The 27,500-nt window shown below is 45.9% G+C and overlaps 2 protein-coding genes across 5 annotated transcripts in view; one reads left to right on the top strand and one right to left on the bottom strand.

Annotated features, from left to right (window-relative positions):
• The window catches only part of arxa (aristaless related homeobox a), a 165,435-nt gene that overhangs the window by 50,714 nt on the left and 87,221 nt on the right, over nucleotides 1-27,500 (bottom strand). The window contains exon 5 of one of the 4 annotated variants that reach the window (XM_086006565.1): nucleotides 22,307-22,631. The exons of the other annotated variants lie outside the window; for them this stretch is intronic. Coding sequence (XP_085862691.1) covers nucleotides 22,553-22,631 — 79 coding nt within the window. The 3' untranslated portion in view covers nucleotides 22,307-22,552. Of the gene's footprint in view, nucleotides 1-22,306; nucleotides 22,632-27,500 lie in introns of those variants that run through there. 4 annotated transcript variants of the gene reach the window in all.
• The window catches only part of pola1 (polymerase (DNA directed), alpha 1), a 316,470-nt gene that overhangs the window by 229,493 nt on the left and 59,477 nt on the right, over nucleotides 1-27,500 (top strand). The window contains exon 35 of the mRNA XM_086006560.1: nucleotides 13,075-13,191. Coding sequence (XP_085862686.1) covers nucleotides 13,075-13,191 — 117 coding nt within the window. The remainder of the gene's footprint in view (nucleotides 1-13,074; nucleotides 13,192-27,500) is intronic.

Raw genomic sequence — 27,500 nt, 5'->3', positions numbered from 1 at the left:
AAGGAGAGAGAGAGAGAAAGGGGGAAAGAGAGAGAAAGGGGGAAGGAGAGAGAGAGAGAAAGGGGAAAGGGGGAAGGAGAGAGAGAAAGGGGGAAGGAGAGAGAAAGGGGGAAGGAGAGAGAGAGAAAGGAGGGAAAGAGAGAGAGAGAGAGAAAGGGGGAAGGAGAGAGAGAGAAAGGGGGAAAGAGAGAGAGAGAGAAAGGGGGAAGGAGAGAGAGAGAAAGGGGGAAGGAGAGAGAGAGAAAGGGGGAAGGAGAGAGAGAAAGGTGGAAGGAGAGAGAGAGAGAGAAAGGGGGAAGGAGAGAGAGAAAGGGGGAAGGAGAGAGAGAGAGAAAGGGGGAAGGAGAGAGAGAGAATGGGGAGGAAGAGAGTGAGAGAGAGAGAGGAGAGAAAGGGGGAAGGAGAGAGAGAGAGAAAGGGGGAAAGAGAGAGAAAGGGGGAAGGAGAGAGAGAGAAAGGGGGAAGGAGAGAGAGAAAGGGGGAAGGAGAGAGAGAGAGAAGGGGAAAGAGAGAGAGAAAGGGGGAAGGAGAGAGAGAGAAAGGAGGAGGGAAAGAGAGAGAGAGAGAGAAAGGGGGAAGGAGAGAGAGAGAGAAAGGGGGAAAGAGAGAGAGAGAGAAAGGGGGAAGGAGAGAGAGAGAAAGGGGGAAGGAGAGAGAGAGAAAGGGGGAAGGAGAGAGAGAAAGGTGGAAGGAGAGAGAGAGAGAGAAAGGGGGAAGGAGAGAGAGAAAGGGGGAAGGAGAGAGAGAGAGAAAGGGGGAAGGAGAGAGAGAGAATGGGGGAAGGAGAGAGTGAGAGAGAGAGAGAAAGGGGGAAGGAGAGAGTGAGAGAAAGTGGGAAGGAGAGAGTGAGGGAAGGAGATAGAGAGGAAGGCACGCCGGGAAGGGGCTGGAGTCAGAGTCTGGCGGGTGAAGAAGGGTGGCTGCCATTTTGTGATTGGTCAACCGTCACGTCACTCAACGCTAATGAGCGGATTCCCCCGTAGGATTGGTCAACCGCTAATGAGCGGATTTTGTCTGTTTTTTTAATTTTTTTGTATACTGTCCGAACGATTTTTGTCTGGCCAAAAAGTAAATACGCCTATGACACTCCCCTAATCATAAGGGAGGGGTGGGATGGAGGGGTGGGAAGGGGGACGGAGGGGAGGGGAGGGGGATAGGAAGGGGAGGGGAGGGAAGGGAAGAGGGGGGAGGGAAGGGAGGGGGGTGGTAGCAAGGGAGGGGGAGAGGAGAGGGGAGGGGTGGAGGAGGTGGGGGAAGGAGGGGGGGGGAGAAAGGGAGTGGGGGAGAAAGGGGACTGGGGGAGCCAGCAGACCCTCTCCCCACTGCCGGCGACAGCTCCGTGCCGCCCCACGCACTGACATGCTGAGCGTAGCGCCCCAGTGAGCCCTGCCCTTCCGAGACCGGGCCTGAGACGGCCGATTGCGGCTGGCCGGACCCGGTTGCCTTGGTAACCCTCCTCCCCTCTCCGCCTCCCGATCTCTGTGCCAGAGACGGTCCGATTTGCGGCTGGCCGGGCCCCGGTTGCCTTGGTAACCCTCCTCCCCCTCTCCACCTCCCGATCTCTGGGCCTGAGCGGCCGATTGCGGCTGGCGAGCCCGGTTGCCGGGGCAACCCTCTCCGCACCCCCTCCCCTCCCGAGCCCCGCCCCCCCACCTCCTGAATGAAGCGCGAGGAGGTTGCAGTGAGCCCAGCCAGCCTTTACCAAGATGGCTGGCCGCTGGTTCGGAATTGGGCCCAACGGGGGGGTGAGGGGTGGGAGGAGCTTGCCACAAAACAATTGCCTAGGGTCCAGCATGGCTGGCAACAGACGCCCAGGCTTCGAGGCTGATGGGCCTTCAAGAACCACAAAACTAGAAGTTATAGACTTAAACAAGTTGGCTTTTAATCACTAAGATCAGAGCTAACATCTCAACATGCCGACTGGTTCACAGGAATGAGTCATACAGATCCTGGGATCTTTATGTAAGAGAAGTCAGCGGCGGAGCCAAGACCTGGAACCTCCCAGGTTAGTCAGGAAAAAGGAAGTGAAACTATACACAGTGGGGGAGGGTAATATACATGAGTGCAAAACAGATTTCATTACATTCACCCCTTCTATAGATTTAGTCCATCGGGGTGATGTTTCTTAAAAGTTGGTATCAGTGATTCTGTCAGGAGGTTTTGCAGTTCTCAGTGATCGGCGCAAAGCCGGTTGGGGTGCTTCTAGTGGAGTGGATTCTGGTTCCTCCGCTGTCCGGGCCTCCGCAGTGTCTTCCAGGTTATCTGCAGTGTCCTCCAGGTTAAAGTTGGGTATTGATACCTCTGGGCGTCCTGTCTCTTTGTAGTGTAGGTCTTCATCGGGTAGTCTCCCATCGTTCTCTCCGCTCCCCGAGGGAGCGAGGTCTTTTATGGAAACAGTGTCCTCTCGCCCGTCAGAGTATTCGATATAGGCGTACTGAGGGTTTGCATGGAGGAGCTGTACCTTTTCCACAAGGGGGTCCGTTTTATGGAGACCCTGTAATTTGTCCGTATGAATGCTGGCACACATTCCCCGCGATAGGGCGTCTGGGGGTTCATTAAGGGCTCCCGGCCTGTACATAATATCATAGTCGAACATGGATAGTTCGATCCTCCACCTGAGTATTTTGTCATTCTTGATTTTCCCCCTTTGTTATTAAACATGAAAGCCACCGACCGCTGGTCGGTGAGCAGGGTGAAACGTTTGCCGGCTAGGTAGTGTCTCCAGTGCCGCACTGCCTCCACTATAGCCTGTGCCTCCTTCTCGACAGAAGAGTGCCTGATTTCAGGTCCCTGAAGGGTTCGGGAGAAGAAGGCCACAGGCCTCCCAGCCTGATTGAGGGTCGCAGCTAAGGCAAAGTCTGACGCATCGCTTTTGACTTGAAAGGGAATGCATTCGTCCACTGCACACACTGCAACCCTTTCAATGTCCTGTTTAATACTGGTGAAAGCCTCCCGAGCTTCAGCTGATAGTGGGAAGGACGTCAATTTAATGAGGGGTCGGGCCTTATCAGAGTAATTGGGCACCCATTGGGCATAATACGAAAAAAATCCCAGGCACCTTTTTAAAGCTTTGGGATTGTGTGGCAGGGGCAGTTCCTTTAGGGGGCGTAATCGGTCAGGGTCCGGTCCAATTACCCCATCTTCCACCACACAGCCGAGGATACAGAGACGGGTTGTGTTGAAGACACATTTGTCTTCGTTGTAGGTTAGATTCAGCTTTAGGGCAGTTTTTAAAAATCTCGCAAGATTTAGATCGTGGTCTTGCTGGTTGTGCCCGCAGATAGTGACATTGTCCAGATAGGGGTAGGTAGCTTGTAGTTTATTCTCGTCAACCATGCGGTCCATCTCACGTTGGAAGACCGAGACCCCATTTGTTACCCCGAAGGGCACTCTGAGAAAATGGTAGAGGCGCCCGTTCGCCTCGAAGGCGGTGTATGGGCGGTCCTCCATTCTAATGGGGAGCTGGTGATACGCGGATTTGAGGTCGATAGTCGAGAAGACTCGGTATTGTGCAATCTGGTTGACCATTTCTGATATGCGGGGTAAAGGGTAGGCGTCCAGCTGGGTATAAATATTAACAGTCTGGCTGTAGTCAATTACCATCCGTTTCTTTTCGCTATTTTTAACTATGACTACTTGGGCACGCCACGGGCTGGTACTGCATTCAATAATGCCTTCCCGCAGGAGTCTGTCCACTTCCGCCTTGATAAAGTGTCTGTCTTCCAGACTGTACCGTCTACTTTTGGTCGCTATGAGCCTACAGTTCGGAGCAAGATTAGCGAATAAAGAGGGCGGGCTGATTTTTAAGGTTGATAGGCCACAGACTGTGAGTGGCGGCTGGGACCCGCCATATGCTAGCGTGACACTTTCGTGGTGGCACTGGAAGTCCAGGCCCAAGATTACATTAACACAGAGTTCTGGCATCACGAGGAGTTTTAAATCCTTGTAGTCCGTGCCTTTTACAGTCAGTGTTACCAAACAGTAGCCCAAAATGTCCGAAGTGTGGGGCTTAGCAGCCATAGCAATTCTGCTCCGTGTAGGGGTTACCGTTAATGAGTGCCGCCGTACCAGGCTAGGGTGGATAAAACTCTCGGTACTCCCACAGTCAATTAAACATTTCGTTAAATTCCCGTTTACCTGTATGTCCATCATGGATTTTGTGAACGGGTGTGGCCTGGATTGATCCACCGTGATCGAAGCCACTGTTGGGCCCTGGGCGGCCGTTGAGTCGGGAAAAGATGGCGGATCCCAAGATGGCGGCCCGCACAGCACGCACGAGGCGGTGACGGAGTTGGAAATTGGATTCCCCCTGCAGACTTTGCTAAAATGCCCCTTTTTCTTACATTTGAAGCAAGTAGCGTCCTTCACTGGGCATCGTTGTCTGGGGTGCTTGGCCTGGCCGCAGAAGTAGCATTTTGGGCCTCGAGACATTGCCGCTGTAGTAGGACTCCTGGGTGAACTTCTGTGTGGGGACTCCGGCGGCGTAGAGCTGGTCTGAGACCTGGATGGGGAAGATGGCTGATTCCAAGATGGCGGCCCCCTCGGCGCGCACGAGGCGGTGAGGGCCGCATGGCCGGAAGAATAAGAGTCAGAGTTTCTCTGGGCCACGTCCAGCGATCGCGCAGTGGCCACTGCCTTTTTTAAGTCCAGGACCACCTCCTCCAGCAGTCTCTGCCGGATATAATTCGATTTGAGGCCCGTGATGAAGGAATCGCGGACCAATTCGTCAGAGTACGCGTTGGCCGTCACGGCCTTGCAGTTACAGTCCCGGACCAGGTCCTTTAGGCCCTGTAAGAAATCGTCCATTGATTCCTCTGGTCGCTGCCTGCGTGTAGCCAGCAGATGTCTGGCGTACACTTCGTTTACCGGCCTCTGATACTGGCTTCCGTGTAAGAGGTGGCGTCCCGGATGAACGAATAAATCCGATGACTTACGCGAGTAGTCAGTAGACTCAGTTTATCTACCTCGCTAGCGGATGAGGCCCCCGCGAAGAGTTCGAAGCATTTGAGCCAGTGTCCAAATTGATTTGATGCTTCAGCAGAATGTGGATCTAAGTCCAGACGCTCTGGTTTTAGGAGTCGATCCATCCTAGTATTCTTTAGTGATTAAAATTGATGGGCCTTCAATAACCACAAAACTAGAAGTTATAGACTTAAACAAGTTGGCTTTTAATCACTAAGATCAGAGCTAACATCTCAACACGCCGACTGGTTCACAGGAATGAGTCATACAGATCCTGGGATCTTTATGTAAGAGAAGTCAGGGGCGGAGCCAAGAGCCAAGACCTGGAACCTCCCAGGTTAGTCGGGAAAAAGGAAGTGAAACTATACACAGTGGGGGAGGGTAATATACATGAGTGCAAAACAGATTTCATTACAGAGGCCTACCTGCAAAAACGGGGAAAGGTAGGAAAATTAATGAGATTAGATAAAAGATTTAGAAAGTAATTAACTTTTTTTTAAAACTGTGTTTTAAAAGCAACTTTTTTTTTTTAAAGACGCAGAAAGCAGGAAAAAGAAATGAAAAGTTTGGAATCAAGATGGCGGCGACTCACCTCGGTTCAGAGCGATGAGGCCCGCCCACACACGCACCGATTGGTCGACCGTCAGGTCACCGAAGCGTAGGATTGGTCAATCGTCCCGTCACTCGACTCTAGGAGGGCCCGCCTGCCCGCACGCGCCAGGAACCCGCCCCCACCACGCAGCGATTGGTCGACCGTCGGGTCGCTCGACCGTACGATTGGTCGACCTTGACGTCACTCGATGCTAATGAGCGAAATGTTGAACATTTTTTGGATACCGCGGGCGCAATTTTTGTCTCGCCGAAACATAAATACGCTTATGACGGTTCTGGAATCGTAAGCTTTCTTTCGATGTAACACACGTGTAGGTACGCTCTATAACTTTCGAGTTTATACAATACAGACAGACGGAATGACAGATGTATCCTTTTATAGATAGAAGATATATCTTATATAGATAGATAGATGAAAATTGTTGGCGAAATACCCTGGGAGGGTAAGGTCTCCTGTACAGCGGCCTGTTGGCCCTCCTCCGTCTGGCCATGATTGCCAGTCTCTCTCTGCGTCTCTGTTGCTTCCGATTCTGCAGGCGAAGGACGACGCCCCGAATCAGTGCAGCCCCCACAGTCTCTTGACAATAGAAGTAATGAAGGTCAAAATCCAAAGTACCTGCAAAGTTATGGTCAGAAGCCAAAACTAGTTCAAACAGCGTTGACTCAATGCAGACATATCTCTTTCTCTCTCTCAAAATCTCTCTCTCTCAGAACGAGTGGTGCAAAAATGTCTACCACGCAAAAAGCCAGGAAGAGGCCTCCTTTAAATAGCCCCAGCCCCACAGCGACTGGGAAGCGTTCCAGTCTGCCTGTCGTTGGTTGCGCCAGGCGGAAAGGAGGGGGGCGCCACTCAATTTCCGTTCCGGGGCGTCACAAGGACATTGCATGCTCGAATGACGTCAAGATCTGCATGCACAGGAGATCGAGGCGGTATTGTTTAGCGCCGCCGCAAAATGTCCGGTCAATTCCGCGAGAGGCGCAGATATCGCCGCGCCCGGGCACTAGTTGCTTTGCGCCCCATTAGCGCCCTTTTAAGGCACTAACAGGAGGCGCAAACCAACTGAATTTTTTCCCCCTTTACTCTTATACTCAAATCTTCTTGTAATAAAGGCCAACAAACCATTAGCTTTCTTAATTGCTTGCTGTACCTGCATGTTAACGTTCACTGGTTCGTGTACAAGGACACCCAGGTCCTTCTGAACGCCAACATTTCCCAACCTCTCACCATTTAAAAAATACTCTGCATTTCTATTTCTCCTCCCAAAGTGGATAACTTCACATTTCGCCACATTTTATTCCATTTGCCATGTTCTTGCCCATTCACTTCGCCTGTCTATATCCCCTTGAAGCCTCTTTGCATCCTCCTCACAACTTACATTTCCACCTAGCTTTGTATCATCAGCAAACTTGGATATATTACATTTGGTCCCCTCATCCAAATCATTGATATAGATTGTAAATAGCTGAGGCCCAAGCACTGATCCTTGCGGTAACCCACTAATTACAGCTTGCCAACCCGAAAATGACCTGTTTATTCCTACTCTCTCTTTTCTGTCCGTTAACCAATCTTCAATCCATGCTAGTATATTACCCCCAATCCCATGAGCCCTAATTTTGTTTAATAACCTCTTGTGTGGCACCTTAGTGAATGCCTTCTGAAAATCCAAATACACCACATCCACTGGATCCCCCTTATCTATTCTGCTAGTTACAACCTCAAAGGACTCCAACAGATTTGTCAAACACGATTTCCCTTTCATAAATCCGTGTTGACTCTGCCCAATCCTATTATTATTTTCTAAGTGCCGTGTTACCACGTCCTTAATAATAGATTCTAGCATTTTCCCTACTACTGCTGTCAGGCTAACTGGCCTGTAGTTCCCCTTTTTCTCTCTCCCTCCTTTCTTAAGTAGTGGGGTTACATTTGTCACCTTCCAATCTGCGGGAACCATTCTAGAATCAATGGAATTTTGGAAGATGACAACAAATATAAAAGCTGTTTGTCCCTTTATTTGCTGTCTTCCCCCTTTTTCTCTCTCTCCTATCACTATAGTCAACTCTCTTGCTCCATCCTGCCTCAATGATCATCTCCAGCAAAGGGCTTGCACGCATCCCCCATTTCTTTGATACCGACATACTCCTTGTTTTTTCATCCTCTCCCTCCCTCTGCACAACCTTCACTGGCTGTTCTTTCTGACACTATAGTCATGCCCTCTGGGACCAATTCTCTCTTTACTCTTCCTGCTCTCCAAAGACTGCTAAAAACCATTCTCTTCAATTGTGTCTTAGCTCCCACCTTAAAACCCTTCTCCTTATCCTTCCGGCTTGGTACCCACTCTTCTGCCCTATAATACATTCTGAGGTGCATTTTTTGCAGCCGAGCCCTATAGAAATGTAAGTTGTCACTATCTGTGATTGTACAGTATATCTCCTTTACTCTGACACCTGAGTGGAGAGAAATGAATAGAACTTGTCATTGTGCTTTATAGCAGAATACGCTGAGCCTGTGATAACTGCATTCTTTTTATTTTGCTGCTTTATCACTTTGCCATAACTTAGTTTCATTGTATATAATTTTTCAGCAGGTGCTTTTTCCAAAATATTAAGCTGTAGGTGTTTGAGTGCAAATCCAAAGATAATTCAATGCAATCTGACAAAAGTAACTGCTGCCTTCCAATTGCCATAAATAACTAGTCATTTAATTTGTTCAGTGCAGAGGAAATTAAATACCCAAATGAGCATAATGGATGAATGTGAAATTATCCTCATTATAGTGTTTTTTTTAAATAGCTAGATTAGCACCATTTTCTCTATTTTGAAATCCATTCAGAAAAATAATCTCACTGGTAGAACAAGCTCGGGCTGAATGGCCGACTCCTGTTCCTATGTAATATATAACTTCTTTGAGGTTGCTTTGAAAGGACAAGAGAGAGCTTGCCATTGCCATTGGTCCTGCCCATATTCATGTTACCAGTCAGAAGATCCCAAAACCCCATTGATGGTGGACCAGATTTTTTTCCCTTCAGGTTGGAGGTTGATGTGAGCCAGTGGAAGACAATGGGTGGGGTGGGGAGATGCTGTTTTTCTGATGATCTACCACAGCTTACAGATGAATGGTGCAATATGTTAGTGAATGAGTCATCGGTTCAGACTGCATTTGCTACTGACGTTTTTTTAGCTTGCCTCCATGAGGCACATTTCCACTTTCAGATGCATCATTGGGTGCAGCAAATTAGATAGATTTCTTTCAGAAAATAACATTTTGAGGTTCCTAGAGACATGATGTGGTAAGTTTAGCATGTTTAGGAGGAAAAGGGTGACTTTGGACCTATGGTCAATGTTCCCTCTAAGCTGTGCGCGTGCACAGCCATGCAGCAGTCGGGAAGGTACTGCGCTGGCCGCTCAGAAGCTGTTCCCTGTAAGATACCGTGTGTGCACAGCCACTACAGCAAATTTAAAGGTACCGTGCACGCTGATGCGCTAAAATCTAACCCCAGCAGGACGGCAGCGCAGAGGTCGGGCAGGACCAGAAGTTTAAAATGATCGTACACGGTCCCGTCTACTACGAGTGTCACTACGCAGTAGCCGCCGATGTCCGCCGACTGGGACTCGGAGGCCATAGAAATCCGCTGGTGCGCAGGCAGGACTGGGAGAGAGCAACGCCGCACCGTGTCGGGGTGGATGAAGCTCTCCGTGCTCCCAGAGTCAAAAAGGCAGATTGTATCGTGGCCATTTACCTTAATGTCCATTGTGGAACTGGCCAGTTGGTGCGGTCTCGCTTGGTCCAGTGTAACGGATGCCAGCGTAGGGGTCGGTGTGGGTATCAGATGAGGCGGTGTTGGGGGCCTGCTGCGTTCCGGCTGTCGTCCAAGATGGCGGCGTCCATGATCCCCATGTGGCTGGAGGCGTCCAAAATGGCTGCTGTACCGGTGGTTCGCACATGGCCGGGGAGGCCCAAGATGGCGGCCCGCATGGCCCACAAGCGGCGCTGCTGGGGTTCGGGGTGGCTTTGGCCCTGCAGACGTTAGCGTAGTGTCCCTTCTTCCCGCAGCCCGAGCAGATCGCGTTTTTCGCCGGGCAGCACGCTCTGGGGTGTTTTGCCTGGCCACAGAAGTAGCATTTCTGGCCTTGGGGCACTGCTGTCTGGCTTTGGGACACTGCTGCGGTAGTTGGGCCGTTGCTGGGGTGTGGCTGGGGTGGCACGGCGCTATGAGGCGGTCCTACCGTGTCCCAGGCTGTCATTCCCCGCGGCGTCCACGGTGCAGAGGAGTAGGCATCCATGCCCCGGTAGGCTGCATCCAATGATAGTGCGAGTTCAGAGGCCTTGTTGAGGTCGAGGTCACTCTGCTCCAACAGTCGCTGTCGGGTGTAATTGGATCTGTGGCCCGCTACAAAAGCGTCCCGGATAAGTTCCTCTGTGCACACGGCGGCCTTTACATCCTTACAACCACAGGCCCGGCCAAGCACAGACAGTGCCTGAAGGTATTCCACGGTCGATTCCCCAGGTTGTTGTTTACGACTCCCCAGAAGGTGCCTGGCGTACACTTCGTTCACTGGGCGCGTGTACTGGTCCTTGAGGAGCTTGATAGCGTCCGCGTACGAGGTCGCGTCTTGGATGACCGAGTACACTCGGTGGTTCACTTTGGAGGTCAGGACATCCAGTTTGTCCTCGTCCGATTTGATTGCTGCGGAGGCGGTCAGGAATTTTTCGAAACACTTAAGCCAGTGAGTAAACTTGGTGGATGAGTCCACCTCCCGATGATCTAAGTCCAGGCATGCTGGTGTGAGGATCTTCTCCATTATAAAAATGTTGTTAATAAAATTGATGCGCTATCAATTACTCATAAAAGACTGAGAGTTAAGAGAGTAACTAAAGGCTTTTATTAACAAAAGAATGAAGGCCTGCCTCGAGTGGTCGACCGGTCCAGAAATACAAAGGGCTGGGGAGCAGTCACCTTTATACTAGGACTTGTGGGAGGAGTCAGCCGAGGCATGTCCAGGCATGTACACAGTGGAATACAAACAGTGGTTTACCACACACGCAAAATAATTTAGAATGAACGTGGTTCCCAAAGCTCTCCACCACTGGAGTTTCTTTGTGTAATTTCTGGTCTGTTATAGACTAATTGATAGAATTTGATAGCTATGTTTAGTCAAAAACTCCATTATTGTATCATGCAACTACCAGGATGGTGGACGGCGAACGAGGATGGACTTTTGGCTTTTTTCGTCGAGCAATTCCTATGTTCCTAAGCTTTGCAAAGGTGAGGTGCTCATTTAGCAGAAGGGAAAGAAAGTTATGAGAGGTCAGAATTTACTTTCTACATTCCAGCTGTAGGACAGCATTGGTAGTGGCCATGGACAAGTCAACTGTTGCAGGTTCACCTTTCACAACTAATTTGATGGAAGCATACTAAGGAGCAATTATTTTAATTTCATGTTGGAGAGAAGAAACAATAGTATATGGCTGTTTCTTCAGTTCTAATACGTAGTTTACTCATGACTTTTTTTTATATTCAATTGATTCATTTGAACAATATGGGACACTTTCAGAAGAAATAGTGTGAACTTTTAGTAATCCACTTATTATAAAATTTGTGTAAATTAGAGTCTCTCTTTGCTTTTAACCAATTCCGCTGTAAGAACATGATGCTCCTTGTTATTATCCTTTCAATGTTCTTGTGACAAAGCTTGATGATTACAGAAATGAGCAGATCAATAAGTCAAATGGCCAATTGAGTCTATTTGGAAAAACTGCTGTAAAATCCAGTAAATTGGTTGACATGCATTGTGAAAGCCTGTCAAATATAAAAGCTGTTTGTCCCTTAATTTGCTGTCTCCCCTTTTTTTATCTCTCTTCCCTCCACCCCCACACTTTTTGGGAGGGGGATGAGAGCTGATAATATAGTTTCTTTTGTAAGAATATTTCTATCGGTCTTGAATGCAAGGTTTGGAAGGAGTTTGTTTTTTAAATATTTTGCCTTATTTCACTTTTGTTAAAAAATCTAAATTGCCACTTGCTATTTTCTAAGTACCCAAGTCTTTTTTTGCATGGCTGGGGACCTACTTGGAAATACAATATGCCAGAACGCCCTCATAAAGTCTTGTCTTCAGATGATCTCATCAGAAATGTGTGAAATAGTTAAAATATGGAAGCTGTTTTTCTTATCCAATTTCAAAATTGAGACAAAGGCCCTGCATTTCTAGAGAGTTCTCCTGATCTCCTACCAGGGTAGATGCTGAGAGGTTGTTTCCCCTGGCTGGAGAGTCTGGAACTAGGAGGCATAGTGTCAGGATAAGGGGTCGGCCATTTAAGACTGAGAAGAGGAGGAATTTCTTCACTGAGGGTTGTGAATCTTTGGAAATCTCTGCCCCAGCGGGCTGTGGATGCTGAGTCGTTGAGTATATTCAAGGCTGAGATAGATAGATTTTTGGACTCTAAGGGAATCAAGAGATGTGAAGATCGGGCAGGAAAGTGGAGTTGAGGTTGAAGGTCAGCCATGATCTTATTGAATGGCGGAGCAGGCTCGAGAGACCATATGGCCTACTCCTGCTCCTAATTCTTATGTTATAACTTGGGTAGAAGCTGTGTTAAAATACTGGAGAAACGGTTGTTGACCTTGTTTCTCCAGGGCTTCCACCTGCCTTCTGCTGGAGTTACGGTGGGAGATTAGAAGAACCTGCAGAAATTCTAGGCAAAATTGTCTATGGATCCCAGTCGGGTTTATTGATATATGAATTGGGTAAGGGATAGAGTATGTTTTAGGTCCAACTTCAATGATCTACGGCCAAAGCATTGGAAAGTGTGTGAGATATGGATGATGTGTAAGTGGCCACACGTTAGCATGATATGCAGTGTCCTCCAGCACTGTACCATTAATCAGGGATGATTAACTGATCTGACTTCAGAGGCTTTTCTGAGAAGCCCTGAACTCCGTGAGTAGACTGGAAATTTGCATCACATTGTGAAGGTCTACAAAAGACGGTTTCATCCAAAAACTCCTGTCAGTTGATCAAACTGTAATGTACGATACTAAGGCTTTCTCGTGGGCTGGTTCCAAAAATATTGTACGTTCAGTATTGTGCTGTGTCTTACTGCTTGTACCTATTATTTAGCCTGTAAATAAATCTATTAATTTTAGCCTGTAACCATTGGTCTTAGAATAAAATTATACACCTTTTGAAGGAGTCAGGAGACTTTGGTGGTGATCTCCAATATACTATAAGCTGCGGTTAGGGAATAATTGTTAATCCTGGGCATACCACTCATTACACAGAATGAATAAGGGGACAGGTCATAGAGTCATAATGGCACAGAAGGAGGACATTCGGCCCATCAATCATAGCAGACGTAGTCTGCTTATGAACACAAGACCGAAGTTTTGGAAGAACGCCTGAGCTTCAACCACATAATCTTCAAATGCTCATTGTTAAAGGAAAGATCAGCTAAAGAAAACTTTATCCCATTCATGCTTTAAACGGTTTTTCCTCAATTTACAGGGATGGCTAATTTGTGAAGAGCAAACTTGCCAGAATCGTACTCGTCATCTTCCGCTGAACTTCTCTCGAAATGGTCCAATATGCCAGGCTTGTACGAAGGCTACACTTAAGCCAGAGGTAACACCTTTTGCATTGATACTGTTGACCAGTTAACTTTTTTTTTCTTGAGGTGCCAATAATGATGCCATGTTCTGTGGTTTTCCTAAATTGTGAGATATTGGCCAATGAGCAATTTAAAAGCTCTGGCAGACAATATTAACACCCTATGGCCTAGAAATTCAGTAGGCTTTGCGCCCAGTTTTCGCCCAAAGAGGGCTTTTGCGCCACTTGCTGAGCTTTCGACGATATTCAGCGCTGCGGTAATGGCGGCGTTAGCCAGTAGTGCTGCGCCGCTGCCGATGACGTCATCGGTGTGCGCAGTGCCCCGCTACCGCCCCGCTACCAGCCCGACCGCCATATTTAGTTGCGGCCGCCTCTTTCGCAGCGGCCGCAAACAGCGATCAGAAAACGGGGCCGTCCTGTAGCCTTAGTGGGGCGCTTTAAGGTGGGGGTGCGGCCGGCTGCTTTTTCGGCGGCTGCCTGCCCGCACCTCCTTCCCCGGCCTCCTCCACACCCCCCCCACCCCCCGCGGCATTGCCGGCTGCTTTCCGCGAACCCGGCACTTCTCCGTGGTGCCGGGCTCATTTGCCGGCATTATCCAGCGGCGATCTCCCCGTTGCAGGCACCTCCCCCTTAAGAGAAGGAGGAGGCCTGCCGCTCCGCAGCGGGTGGCGCAGCGGCGTCTAGAGCGCTGAAATTCAGTTTCAGCGCCCCAAGCGGGGGCGGGCACACCCTGGAATAGCGCCCGGTTCCGACTTGGGGCGCAGAAACCGAATATCTGACGGGCGCAACTGGCTCCGCGCTCAGCGCTAACTTTTGGGCGCACGCCAGCTGGCGGGCCCAAAGTGAATTTCTAGACCTATCTTCCTAAGATTTTTGTATCAGATGTTTGGAATGTAGAATCTTTGAATTTTACAATATCAAAGGAGGTTATTTGCGCAAAGACAGCCAAGCCAACTCTGAAAGAGCTATCCACCTAGTCCATTACCCTGCCCTTTCTCTACAAACCATTTACATTTTTCTTTTCAAATATATCCCTTTCAAAAACTATCGTGGTTGCTTCGCTTACAAATATTGGGACGGCATTCCATGTCGTAACAAATCTCTGTTTAAAAAAATAAATAAATAAAATAAAAAAATAAGGTTCTCTCTTCGTTCTTTTGGTGATTTTAAATTTAGTGACTCGCTGACCAATCGAAAGTTTTTCCCTATCTATCTTAAAACCCTTCATAATTTGAACACTCCTATCCGATCTCTTACTCGTCCCTGTTCTAATGAAAAGAGCCATAGACCCTAGTGTCTCATAGCTAAAGCACTTGATCGCTGATAGCGTATTAATTCATCTCTCACAGTGCAGAACATAATGAGGTAGAAATACGCTCATGTCCCTGACAGCCCCTTAAAATAAACGCTGGGCTCATTAAAATAGGGGCTCTGCGCTTGTACTAGGATCCGTTCGGGAAATTGGTGCCTGGGAGCATTTGATTTGCTCATTCTTGGGCCCGCCCAGAAAAGCATGGCATGAACACTTGGGGAGCAGGTTGATGCACTGATATTTAACGGGATACCCACCTCCATTAAGGTAAGTTTTCTGGTAGTCGCTTTGGCCAAGTTTGGAAATTCAATAATATGGAATAGCTGTTGGAGAGATGACTGTTGGCTGCAGCTGTACTCTGTTAGTTCACTAGCTGCGGGAGTACTGGAAAAGATGGGACTGCTGCTGGGGTTACCACTGAGGCTGCCACAGCAGCAACAAGCATGGCAGCCCAGACGGTCACGGGCTCAAAGAAAACTGCAAAGGCGGCCTTACAGCATGCCAGTATTTTGCAACAGGATGTTTTACCGCAACATGACTGAGAAGCGGTGTATGAGGAGGCTGTGCTTCGGCAGACAGGCAGTCACTGACCTATATCACCTGTTGCAGCATGAATTGGAGCCAAACACCAGGGTGCACACAGCACTGCTTGTGGCTGTGAAGGTTACAGTGACCCTCAACTTCTATGCCACAGGCTCATTTCAGGGTGCGACATGTGACACCAACAATATCAGTCAATTGGCTCTCCATACGGCCATCAAGCAGGTGACGATGCCCTCTTCGCACGGAGAGAGCAATACATCACCTTCCCAATGCAGGCTGCTGATTAGGAGGAGAGATTTGCCATCGAGAAGAACATTATTGAAAACTAGAAGGATAAAAGACATTATTTCAGTGTGTTATAATCCCCCTCTGTTAACTATGTTTGTATTAAATATTTATATCTCTTTGGCTTAAACCATTCTGATGGTATTTCTGAAAACCTGGCAAGAGTTATATGTCCAAAAAATGCACCTCGTTTGTTATTTCAACAGACTAATTATTCTAGTAAATTTAAATTGTTCATCTCCTTCATCAAGAACCCACATAGCTCTCCCTTTTGACACTGTCACCGTCTTCGGGGTTTTGAACCAGATACTGTATTCTCTTTGGATTCAGTGTCACTGGTCACTTCTGTAAGTGCACCTTGCATCCCCTAGGATCTGGAGGGGTATGTTTTACTCTCTTTACGGAAAGAAAGAATGTGATGCTTTTTACATTCTCAGGATATCCCACAGTGCTCCATACCCAATGAATTACTCTTGGAATGTAGCCATTGTTGTTATGTAGGTAGGTGTGGCAGCACAACAATTGATCAGTTTTGGTGATGTTGGTTGAGGGATAAATGTTGGCCAGGACACTAGGAAAACTGCCCTGTTCTTGTTCTTAAAATAGTGACGTGGGATCTTTAACGTCCACTTAAACCGGCAGTTGCGGCCTCAGTTTAATGTCTCATCTAATAAATGGCATCACTGGCACTCCCTCAGTACTGCACTCAAGTGCCAGCCTAAATTATGTGCTCAAGTCTTGGAATGGAGCTTGAATCCGTAACATTCCGGCTCAGCGGCCAGAGTGCTACCTCTGAGACAAGCTGACACTCGAAGGCAGACTGAAAAGCCCTCTATCGAGCCGAGACAACTTAAAACTAACAATTGATTTATTTGACATAAAATACATGAATAAACTCAATACAGTTTTCACAGTGAGAACAATCCTGCACACCTTGGTTATGGACAATAATAAAGTTCCACTTACTAAATCTATAACCTAGACTCACTTGTCAAGCTAAGCTATTCAAAGCTAGCAATTTCAGAACTGTAGGTAACTTTCTGCTGATGTCTGCTAGCATTCAGCTTACTCTGTATCTGAGATAGAGAGAGAAACACACTTCTCTGTCCCCTGTCATAAGTCGTGAGCTGTCAATCAAAATTACTACCTTTTGATGTGTGAACATGAGGCACCCAAACCTCTAGAATTCTCTTCCCCCAAAAAGCAGTGGATGTGGCAACAATTGGAGCTGTCAAGACTGAGATTGATGAGAGTTTTGTTCGGTATCAAAGGATATGGCGCAAAGTAAATGGAGTTGAGGTACGGATCAGCCATGATCTAATTGAATGGCGGAGTCTAGGATGTATACAGGCCATTCAGCCCACCAAAGCTTATCCCGCGGACCCTTAACCTCCTAGCCAAGCAAACAAATGCATTTGGGGTATCTCTAAAGTTCCATCTCTACGATCTGACAGATCGTGCCGGGCATTTATCGCTCCTCACATGAAGTTCTTTATATCTGATTTAAATGTATTTTTAGTACGTTATTATATATATAATTTGCTTCAGTGTATCTTAAGTTTTTTTACATCAGAGTACTGTCACTTCTGTCCAGGAATTTATTTTGTTCAAAGAAAAACTTCGGGTTACCTCAAGGAAGGAGCCTGCCCCACAACCTGGCGCTCAGCACTGGCACCTGGGATACCGTAGGTAACACAAAACATTTCACTGGTCAGACGGCAACAGCTATCCATTGCATCATCCATGTGTCCTGAATTTCTGGGATCCTAGTTTGGATGAAGAAAGGAGAAGATAGCAGTGTCCAATCATAAGATATTATGGCATTAAACGGGAAATTAGAGACGCGTGCAATAAGGGCACGGCAGTCATCATGAGTGACTTTAATCTACATATAGATTGGGCTAACCAAATTAGTAACAATACTGTGGAGGAGGAATTCCTGGAGTGTATACGGGATGGTTTCCTGGACCAATATGTCAAGGAACAGAAATCAGGCCATCTTAGACTGGGTATTATGTAATGAGAAAGGATTAATTAGCAATCTTGTTGTGCGAGGCCCCTTGGGGAGGAGCGATCATAATATGGTAGAATTCTTCATTAAAATGGAGAGTGAAGTAGTTGACTCGGAGACTAGGGTCCTGAATTTAAATAAAGGAAACTATGATGGTATGAGGCACGAGTTGGCTAGGATGGATTAGGGAACATTACTTAAAGGGTTGACGGTGGATAGGCAATGGCAAACATTTAAAGATCGCATGGATGAACTACAGAATTTGTTCATCCCTCTTTGGCATAAAAATAAAACAAAAAAGGTGACTCAACCATGGCTAACAAGGGAAATTAGGGATAGCATAAGATCCAAGGAGAGGACCTATAAATTGGCCAGAAAAAGCAGCAAACCTGAGGATTGGGAACAGTTTAGGATTCAGCAAAGGAGGACAAAGGGATTAATTAAGAGAGGGAAAATAGATTGAGAGTAAGCTGTCAGGGAACATAAAAACTGACTGTAAAAGCTTCTATAGATATGTGAAGAGAAAAAGATTGGTGAAGTCAAGCGTAGGTCCCTTGCAGTCAGAATCAGGAGAATTTATGGGGAACAAAGAAATGGAAGACCAATTAAATACATACTTTGGTTCTATCTTCACAAAGGAGGACACAAATAACCTCCCAGAGATGTTGGGGAACATGGGGTCTAATGAGTGGGAGGAATTGAATTAAATCAGTATTTGTAGGGAAGTTGATGGGATTGAAGGCCGATTAATCCCCAGGGCCTGATAATCTACATCCTAGGGTACTTAAGGAAGTGGCCCTAGAAATAGTAGATGCATTGCTGGTCATCTTCCAAAATTCTATAGACTCTGGAACAGTTCCCATGGATTGGAGAATAGCTAATGAAACCCCACTATTTAAAAAGGGTGGTAGAGAAAAAACGGGGAATTATGGACCGGCAAGCCTGACATTGGTAGTGGGGAAAATGCTAGAGTCCATTATAAAAGATGTAATAGCAGAGCACTTGGAAAACACTGACAGGATCGGACAAAGTCAACATGGATTTACAAAAGGTAAATCGTGCTTGACTAATCCACTGGAATTTTTTGAGGATGTAACTGGTAGAATAGATAAGGGAGAACCAGTGGATGTGGTGTATTTGGACTTTCAGAAGGCTTTCGATAAGGTCCCGCATAAGAGATTAGCGTGTAAAGTTAAAGCACACGGGATTGGGGGTAAGGTACTGTCTTGGATAGAGAACTGGTTGGCAGACAGGAAGCAAAGAGTTGGAATAAATTGGTCTTTTTCCGAGTGGCAGGCAGTGACTAGTGGGGTACCGCAGGGATCGGTGCTAGGACCCCAGCTATTCACAATATATATTAATGATCTAGACGAGGGAACTAGATGTAATATCTCCAAGTTTGCAGACAACACAAAGCTGGGTGGGCATGTGTGCTGTGAGGAGGATGCAGAGAAACTCCAGTACGATTTGGACAGGTTGGTTGATTGGGCAGATGCATAGCAAATGCAGTATAATGTGGATAAATGCGAGGTTATCCACTTTGGTGGCAAAAACAGGAAGACAGATTATTATCTGAACGGCAATAGATTGGGAAAGGGGGAAGTGCAACGAGACCTGGGTGTCCTTGTGCACCAGTCGCTGAAGGTAAGCATGCAGGTGCAGCAGGTGGTTTAGAAGGCAAATGGTATGTTGGCCTTCATAGCGAGAGGATTTGAGTACAGGAGCAAGTATGTCTTGCTGCATGTGTACAGGGCCTTGGTGAGACCACACCTTGAGTATTGTGTGCAGTTTTGGTCGCCTTATCTGAGGAAGGATGTTCTTGCCATGGAGAGAGTGCAGCGAAGATTCACCAGACTGATACCTGGGATGGCAGGAATGACGCATGAGGAGAGATTGGGTCGATTGGGCTTATATTCGCTGGAGTTTAGAAGAATGAGAGGGGATCTCATTGAAACTTATAAAATTTTAACAGGACTAAACAGACTAGATGCAGGAAGGATGTTCCCGATGGCGGGGAAGTCTAGAACCAGGGGTCACAGTCTAAGGATTAGGGGTAAGCCATTTAGGACTGAGATGAGGAATTTCTTCACCCAGAGAGTGGTGAACCTGTGGAATTCTCTGCCACACGGGGCAGTTGAGGCCAATTCATTAAATATATTCAAGAAGGAGTTGGATATATTTCTTGAGGCTAAAGGGATATGGGGAGAAAGCAGGGACAGGGTACTGAATTTGGATGATCAGCCATGATCTCATTAAATGGCGGAGTGGGCTTGAGGGGCCGAATGGCCTACTCTGCTCCTATCTTCTATGTATTATATATGGGCATATATTGGGTACCCTGGGCTGAATTGTGAATCCCACATTCAGTTAATCACCAAATCACTTATTTCCAGCTCCAAAACATTGCCCATGTCTGCTCCCATCTCACTTCCAATGTCGCTGAAACCCTGATGCACACCTTTGTCACCTCTTTTTGAATGCCTACCTCACCGGTCTCCCAAGATCCACCTTGCGTAAACTCTGGCGCTTGCATCCTATTCTGCTCACCAATCTGAATCCTTTGACTCCCAGTCCCTCTACATCGATTTCAAACTGTTCCCATGGCCTCGCTCCTTTGTACCATGCAGGCTATTCCAGCCTAATTACTGCACATACTTTTTGCTGTTCCAGCTCGGGTGTATTTTTTTTTTAATCATTCTCCCTTGGCTCTTGCCATCAGTGAAACAAACTTCCACCATTTTGCCCTCACATTCCCAGAATTCCCTTTCTGAATTGCTTCATCTTATCTCTCCCACCTTCGATAGCCTTTTTAAACAAAACTAGCTCTTTACAGCATTTTGGTCACCATCAAATTTTGGGGTTCATTTCTAGAAGGATAGAATTGAACAGCAGAGAAGTTATGTTAAACTTGTACTGAGCCTTGGTTAGAACACACTTGGAATTTGCAGTGTCACCCGTGACTCAGTGGGTAGCACCCTCGCCTCTGAGTCAGAAGGCTGTGGGTTCAAGTCCTACTCCAGAGACTTGAGCACAAAAATCAAGGCTAACACTCCAGTGCAGTACTAAGGGAGTGCTGCACTGTCTGAGGTGCTGTCTTTCAGATGAGACGTTAAATCGAGGCCCCGTCTGCCCTCTAAGGTGGACGTAAAAGATTCCATGGCACTATTTTGAAGAACGGCAGGGGAGTTACCCCCGGTGTCCTAGCCAATATTTATCCCTCAATCAACATCACTAAAAATAAACAGATTATCTGGTCATTATCACATTGCTGTTTTTGGGAGCTTGCTGTGTGCAAATTGGCTGCCATGTTTCCTGCATTACAACAGTGACTATACTTCAAAAAGTACTTAATTGGCTGTTAAGCGTTTTGGGACTTTTATAAGTCGTAGTGCCAGTATTCAGTCAACCACCACTATTTTTGAAGATTAAATGCCATTTTTATTGTGCAAACTCTACAGTTTTGGGGAACTATACAATTGACCCAAAAAAATTGCATAATTTTAGATTATTTTAATTTTATTTAGTGATAACTTTAGATAACCTCACTAACAAAACTGCGATACTGGATGAATTATAAACGGGAGGTATATTTGTCTTATGAACCAGCTACTCAATCAAGGCTTGTTCCATTTGAATTACAGCCATTTTATGGACCAACAACAACTTATTTATATAGCGCCTTTAAAGTAATAAAACATCCCAAGGCGCTTCACAGGAGTGTTACCCACAAAAAAAATTGACACAGCCATATAAAGAGATGTTGGGACAGATGACCAAAAGCTTGGCCGAAGAGGTAAGTTTTAAGGAGGCAAGAGAAGTGGAGAGATTTAGGGAGGGAATTCCAGAGGTTAAGGCCTAGGCAGCTGAAGGCACGGCCACCAGTGGTGGAGCAATTGAAATCGGGGATGTTCAAAAAGTCAGAATAGGTGGAGCGCAGAGGTCTAGGCTGATTATAGGGCTGGAGGAGATTATAGAGATAAGATGGGGCAAGGCCATGGAGGGACTTGAAAACAAGAATGAGAATTTTAAAATTGAGGCGTTGCTTAACTGGGAGCTAATGTAGGTCAGCAAGCACAGGGGAGATGGGTGAGTGGGATTTGGTGCGAGTTGGCACACGAGCGGCAGAGTTTTGGATGACCTCAAGCTTATGGAGGGTAGTGCGTTGTAATAGTCAAGTCTAGAGGTGATAAAGGCATGGATGAGGGTTTCAGCAGCAGATAAGTTGAGGTAAGGGCGGAGACGGGCGATATTACGAAGGTGGAAATGGGCGGTCTTAGTGATAGAATTGATATGAGATTGGAAGTTCAATATGACACCAAGGTTGCGAACAGACTTGCTCAGTCTTAGACTGTTGCCGGGGAGAGAAATCGAATCAGTGGAAAAAGACTGGAGTTTGTGGCGTGAACCAAAGACAATTGCTTCGGTCTTCCCGATATTTAACTGGAGGAAATTTTTACTCCATCCAGTTCTGGATGTCGGACAAGTAGTCTGATAGTATAGAGACAGGGTTCAAGAGAGGTGGAGGAGAGGTAGAGCTGGGTATCATCAGCGTACATGTGAAAACTCACGTGTTGCCGGATGATGTCACCGAGGGGCAGCATGTAGATGAGAATTAGGAGGGGCCCAAGGATAGTTCCTTGGGGGATACCAGAGGTGACCGTGCGGGATCGGGAAGAGAAGCCATTGCAGATGATTCTTTGGTTACTGCTGGAAAGTTATGAATGAAAGCAGGTGACTGCAGTCCCTTCCAGCTGGATGACGGTACAGAGGCATTGCAGCAGAATTTTGTGATCAACCCTGTCAAAGGCTGCAGACAGGTGCAGAAGGACAAAAAGGGATAGGTTACTGTACTGGCCGCGCTAGACGTGCTCCTATCTAGCTATCCAGCAAGTTAAACACTCATTCAACAATAATTCTTCTGAAGCCGTTTGCTGTTTTGAAGCTTTAATTGAACGAATTTGTGAAACTGTAAACAAAGACAAAGTATGTTTTGTACATAAACTGAGTACTATACGTTCGATATTACATAAGATATAAACATATTTACAACAGTAGAATGGACTAATTGTATAACTAACTAACATTTGAACTAACTTCTGTAACTATTAAATATTAACCTTTTATAAACATAGTATTATCAAAATATTACTCTGACAACATTGCTATTATGCTAAGAACCAAAGATACTCACAGATATTGCGCTTGGCCTAACATATGAAATCAGATTACATTAGATTGTAAATGGAACCTCTCATGGCAGATTCTCCATTACTCAAGTCAGGTTCTTCCTGGCAAAACTGCTTCCTGGGGTCAACAGGAAGAAAGGTAGGAAGGTCAAATGACTTCTCAGGAAGAAAGGAACAAAGGTCAAATGACCTCACACAGGAAGAAAGATCAGATGACCTTTCCGGCATACAAACTGTTAACACAATAACCGCCACCAGAGGGTGCTATTGCATGTAAAAATGTCCAGAATGTCACATAATGTCCATCAGTCCAGAACAGTTACCTTTGTCGCAGTCAATTACATAGGATATACGGCACGGAAACAGGCCATCCGGCCCAACCAGTCCATGCCGGCGTTTATGCTCCACATGAGCCTCCTCCTGTCTTCCCTCATCTAAATCTGTCAGCGTAACCCTCTATTCCCTTTTCCCTCATATGCTTGTCTAGCCTCCCCTTAAATGCATCTATACTATTCGCTTCAACCACTCCCCGTGATAGCGAGTTCCACATTCTCACTACTCTTTGGGTAAAGAAGTTTCTTCTGAATTCCCTATTGGATTTCTTGGTGACTATCTTATATTGATGGCCTCTAGTTATGCTCTTTACCACAAGTGGAAACATTCTCTAGCCACTCTATCAAAAATTTTCATAAATTTTAAGACCTCTATTAGGGCACCCCTCATCCTTTTTTCAAGAGATAAGAGACCCAGCCTGTTCATCCTTTCCTGATATGTGTACCCTCGCATTTCTGGTATCATCCTTGTAAATCTTCTCTGTACCCTCTCCAGTGCCTCTATATCCTTTTTATAATATGGCGACCAGAACTGTACGCAGTACTCTAAGTGTGGTCTAACCAAGGTTCGATACAGGTTTAGCATAACTTCCCTACTTTTCAATTCTAACCCTCTAGAAATAAACCGGAGTGCTTGATTTGTTTTTTTTATGGCCTTGCTAACTTGTCTCAACTTTTAGTGATTTGTGTATTTGTACTCCTAGATCCCTTTGTTCCTCTACCCCACCTAGACTCACACCCGCCAAGTGATAAGTGACCTCCCTATTCTTCCCACCAAAATGTATTACCTCACATTTATCTGTGTTGAACTTCATTTGCCAATTATATGCCCATTCTACAAGTTTATTAATGTCCTCCTGTAATTTGTTGCAGTCCTCCTCAGTATTGACTCTTTTTCCCCCCCCCCCCCCCACCCACCCCCAATTTGGTGTCATCGCAAATTTAGAAACTGTGTTTTTGATTCCTAAGTCTAAATCGTTAATGTAAATTATGAACCGCAGTGGTCCCAGCACTGATCCTTGTGGAACACCTTCTGTCACTGAATAGCTACCCTTTATTCCCACTCTCTGCTTTCTGTCCTGAAGCCAGCCAGCAATCCATTCTGCTACTTGTCCCCTGACTCTGCATTCTCTGACCATGCTCATCAGTCTATATGCTTATCAGGTACCTTATCGAAGGCCTTTTGAAAATCCAGATAAATTACATCTACTGCATTACCATTGTCTACTCTCTCTGTTACCTCTTCAAAAAATTCAATAAGGTTGGTCAAGCAAGACTTTCTCTTTTGAAATCCATGTTGACTATTAATTATTATATTTTTGGTTTCTGGATGTTTACATATTGGGTTAGAAAGGAGTCCTGTACACATTGTAGGAACTCCATTCCCTTATCCTCTTTACCTACCTCTTCTGTCCAATTAATATCTGGGTAGTTGAAATCCCCCATGACTATTATTCTATGTTTTTTACTCTTTTCCCTAATTTGTCTGCATATTTCTTCCTCCACCTCCCTTCCACTATTAGGTGATCTGTAGACTATGCCTATTAGTGTGATTGATCCTTTATTATCTTTTATCTCTATCCATATGGATTCTATTTTTGTCTCGCTGATATCTGCTTCACTTTTTTCTACTGCCATTATGTTGTCCATAATAAGTACAGCTACTCCACCTCCCCTGTTTTCCTCCCTATCTTTTCTACATATGTTATACCCTGCAGTGTTTAATTTCCAGTCCTGATTTTTCTGTAGCCATGTCTCAGTAATCCCTACTGTGTCTGGTTCCTCGCAATGTATGATTGCCTCCAGTTCCCCAGTTTTATTACGGACACACTGCATTAGGATGTCACTTGTGACCTTGGTGAGAGCAGTTTCAGTATTGTGGTGGGGCGGAAGCCTGATTGGAGGGATTCAAACAAGGAATTCTGGGAAAGATAGGCACGGATTTGGGAGGCGACAACACGTTCCAGAACTTTGGAGAGGAAAAGGAGGTTGGAAATGGGGCGATAGTTTGCAAGGACGGAGGGGTCAAGGGTTGGTTTTTTGAGGAGAGGGGTAATGGCAAATTTGAAGGAAAGGGGGACAATACCAGAGGATAGAGAATCGTTAACAACATCCACTAACATGGAAGCCAGGAAGGAAAGTTGGGTGGTCAGCAACTTAGTAGAAATAGGGTCGAGAGAGCAGGAGGTCGGTCTCATTGACAAGATGAGCTTTGAAAGTGCAAGAGGGGGAGACGGGAGAGAAATCAGAGAAATATGCAAATTTAGGGTTGGGCAGGGGGGAAACTGAGCGGGAGTAAGGTCTGGTGGACTAGGGAAAGGGAGGGAATTGAAAGCAGAAGCAGTTGAATGGATGGTGTCAATCTTTTTAACAAAGAAGTCCATAAGCTCCTCACATTTATTGTTGGTGAGGGAGGAGGAGACAGGGGAGACTGGTTTGAGAAGACGGTTAGTGGTGGAAAAGGGAAGCCTGGTGTTATTTTTGCCATCCTGGATGATCTTCGAATAGTGAGTGGTTTTAGTGATGGAGAGCAGGACCTAGTAGTGCTTTATATGATCCAGCCAAATGTGGTGATGGATGGTTAGACCAGTTGTTCGCCAAAGACATTGAAGTCTGCATCCCTTGGACTTAAGGGAGCAGAGATGAGGGGTATACTGGGGGAACGACTAGGGTGAGCGAGTGTAATGATTTTAGTGGGGACAAAGGCATCAAAGGTGATGGAGACGGTGTGATTTAGTAAGTCAGTAGCTGCAGAGATGTCATGGAGAATAGAAGGCCAAAGGCTAAGTAGTTGGGAATTAGAAAGTGCAGTGGTAAGGGACTTGAGGGAGAGTTTTTTCCAGGGGTGGATACGAAAAGAAGTGGGTTTAGGAGGGGGAAGGGGAATATGATATAAGGAAATGTTCGGAGATTGCCTGATCGGTGATAGTTACGGACGGGATAGCGAGGCCACGTGAGATGATGAGATCGAGGGGGTGACCGTATATGGGTGTGGGAGTTGACATGAAGCAAGAGATTAAGGGGGGAAAGGAGGGCAGTGAACTCGGTGATCAGTATGAAAAAAGTTTCTCTGAAACTTGTGTGGTGGACTTCCAGATAATATTCCTTTATGCTCTTTTTGCTACATTGGTCCTTTAGGTATGCTTGGCATCTTGCCATAGTCAGTCCACCCAACCTTTTGATACTTCTATGGTAAACACCAAAGGGATGTGAATCCTTAATGAATAAGATTATATACCTTCCTGATTCTTTGAATGGACCTGCTCCTCCTTATTCCTCATTCCCATGCTCCTTTTTTCACTCTTAACTCTGATTTGGAGCATTAAAATGTTTTTTCTAATATTGACAAATTATACACTGCACTCATAGCATTCAGTGCAAACTGTCTCATGATTGATCGGTGGATATTGTATGATGTTGAGAAAGATTACAAGTCTACAGAGAGTATAAAACTCCTGAAGAAGTTCTACACCCTGTGATTTTCCCCTGGGGGTGAGGGAGAGGGGGCAATGGGCCTAACCTAAGATGTGTGAAGGATAAATTACATTCAAAGATTGGTCAAGACCACACTGAATATAGGTAATGTTACTTCTGCACTGCCGCCAGTTGGCATCTAGCAGTTTCAAACCTCTGTATAAAAGTGTGCCTTTAATATATTAAATATATCTGTAGTTTAAAAAAAAATTATTGTGCTTTTTTTGTTCACTGAAGCAATGTAAGCAAATCCATTGGTTGAAATATAGATCAGCAAAGATCTGACAGTAAAGCACCTACTTGAATTCTGCAATTTCAAACAACCCTGGCACTACATTTATTTTGTCAGTGTTTCGAGCTAGCATTTTTAATTTTTGACCCAGTTGAAATAAGATAAACCAATAAAAAATGTTATACTGTATATCTAGGAAAAAATGACAGCAAGCAAAGGGGACTAGTGAAAGCTAAATCTAGGGCTGATGTTGCAAAGTTCTTCATTCAAGCATTATCAACACATGAAATTGATTTCCAGGTAGTCTAGTAAAGCTGAAGATTCTGGAATCATTTAAGAAAAAGTTGGATATTGTGGCAGGGGACTTTAGGGTATTTCTGAATGGATAAGCCAAGATGAATAGAATGGCCTTCCTATCTATTGATTTTGTGATAGCAGTTATTTTTGTATGTTAAAAATGCCTCGCGTGTTTCCACTGCACAGGCCTGTCTCTGTCTCTGCAACTTGGGCCTTGCATTCTGCTGCATTTCTCAGGCCCTGTGGAAAGAGGCTGATCTAAGAATACACCAGGGTCACTCTGATGCATTGCAACTACCAAAATGCAGCTTGCGGCTGCCTCTTTCTCCTCTGTCAAATACAAAGCTAAGCATGTCGAGCAAGGCTGTCGAACAGAAAGTCGTGCCATGCTTTGTAGATGACCAATCTTGCAGTTAGTTTTTTTTTAATTTGGGTGCTTCAAAACCATGTCTAATGTTTGATTGGACAAACAAAAAAAAGTTATACCAGATGTAGTCTTCTGATTGAAAATTAGATTGAGGAAATAAAAAATCTCTCCTAATGGCACCCATCACAGTTTGCTGCATCGCAGGGGCATTAAACAGGAAGCCCATACAGCTTTCAACCTCTTGTGGTTTAATTTTTTTTTAATTTGCGCTCCATTTTGTTATCT

This window comes from Somniosus microcephalus, chromosome 14 (assembly GCF_052327205.1).
Source record: "Somniosus microcephalus isolate GS21.2 chromosome 14, FLI_Smic_1.0, whole genome shotgun sequence".
Classification (NCBI taxonomy): domain Eukaryota; kingdom Metazoa; phylum Chordata; class Chondrichthyes; order Squaliformes; family Somniosidae; genus Somniosus; species Somniosus microcephalus.
This window is presented reverse-complemented; position numbering and strand designations above follow the sequence as displayed.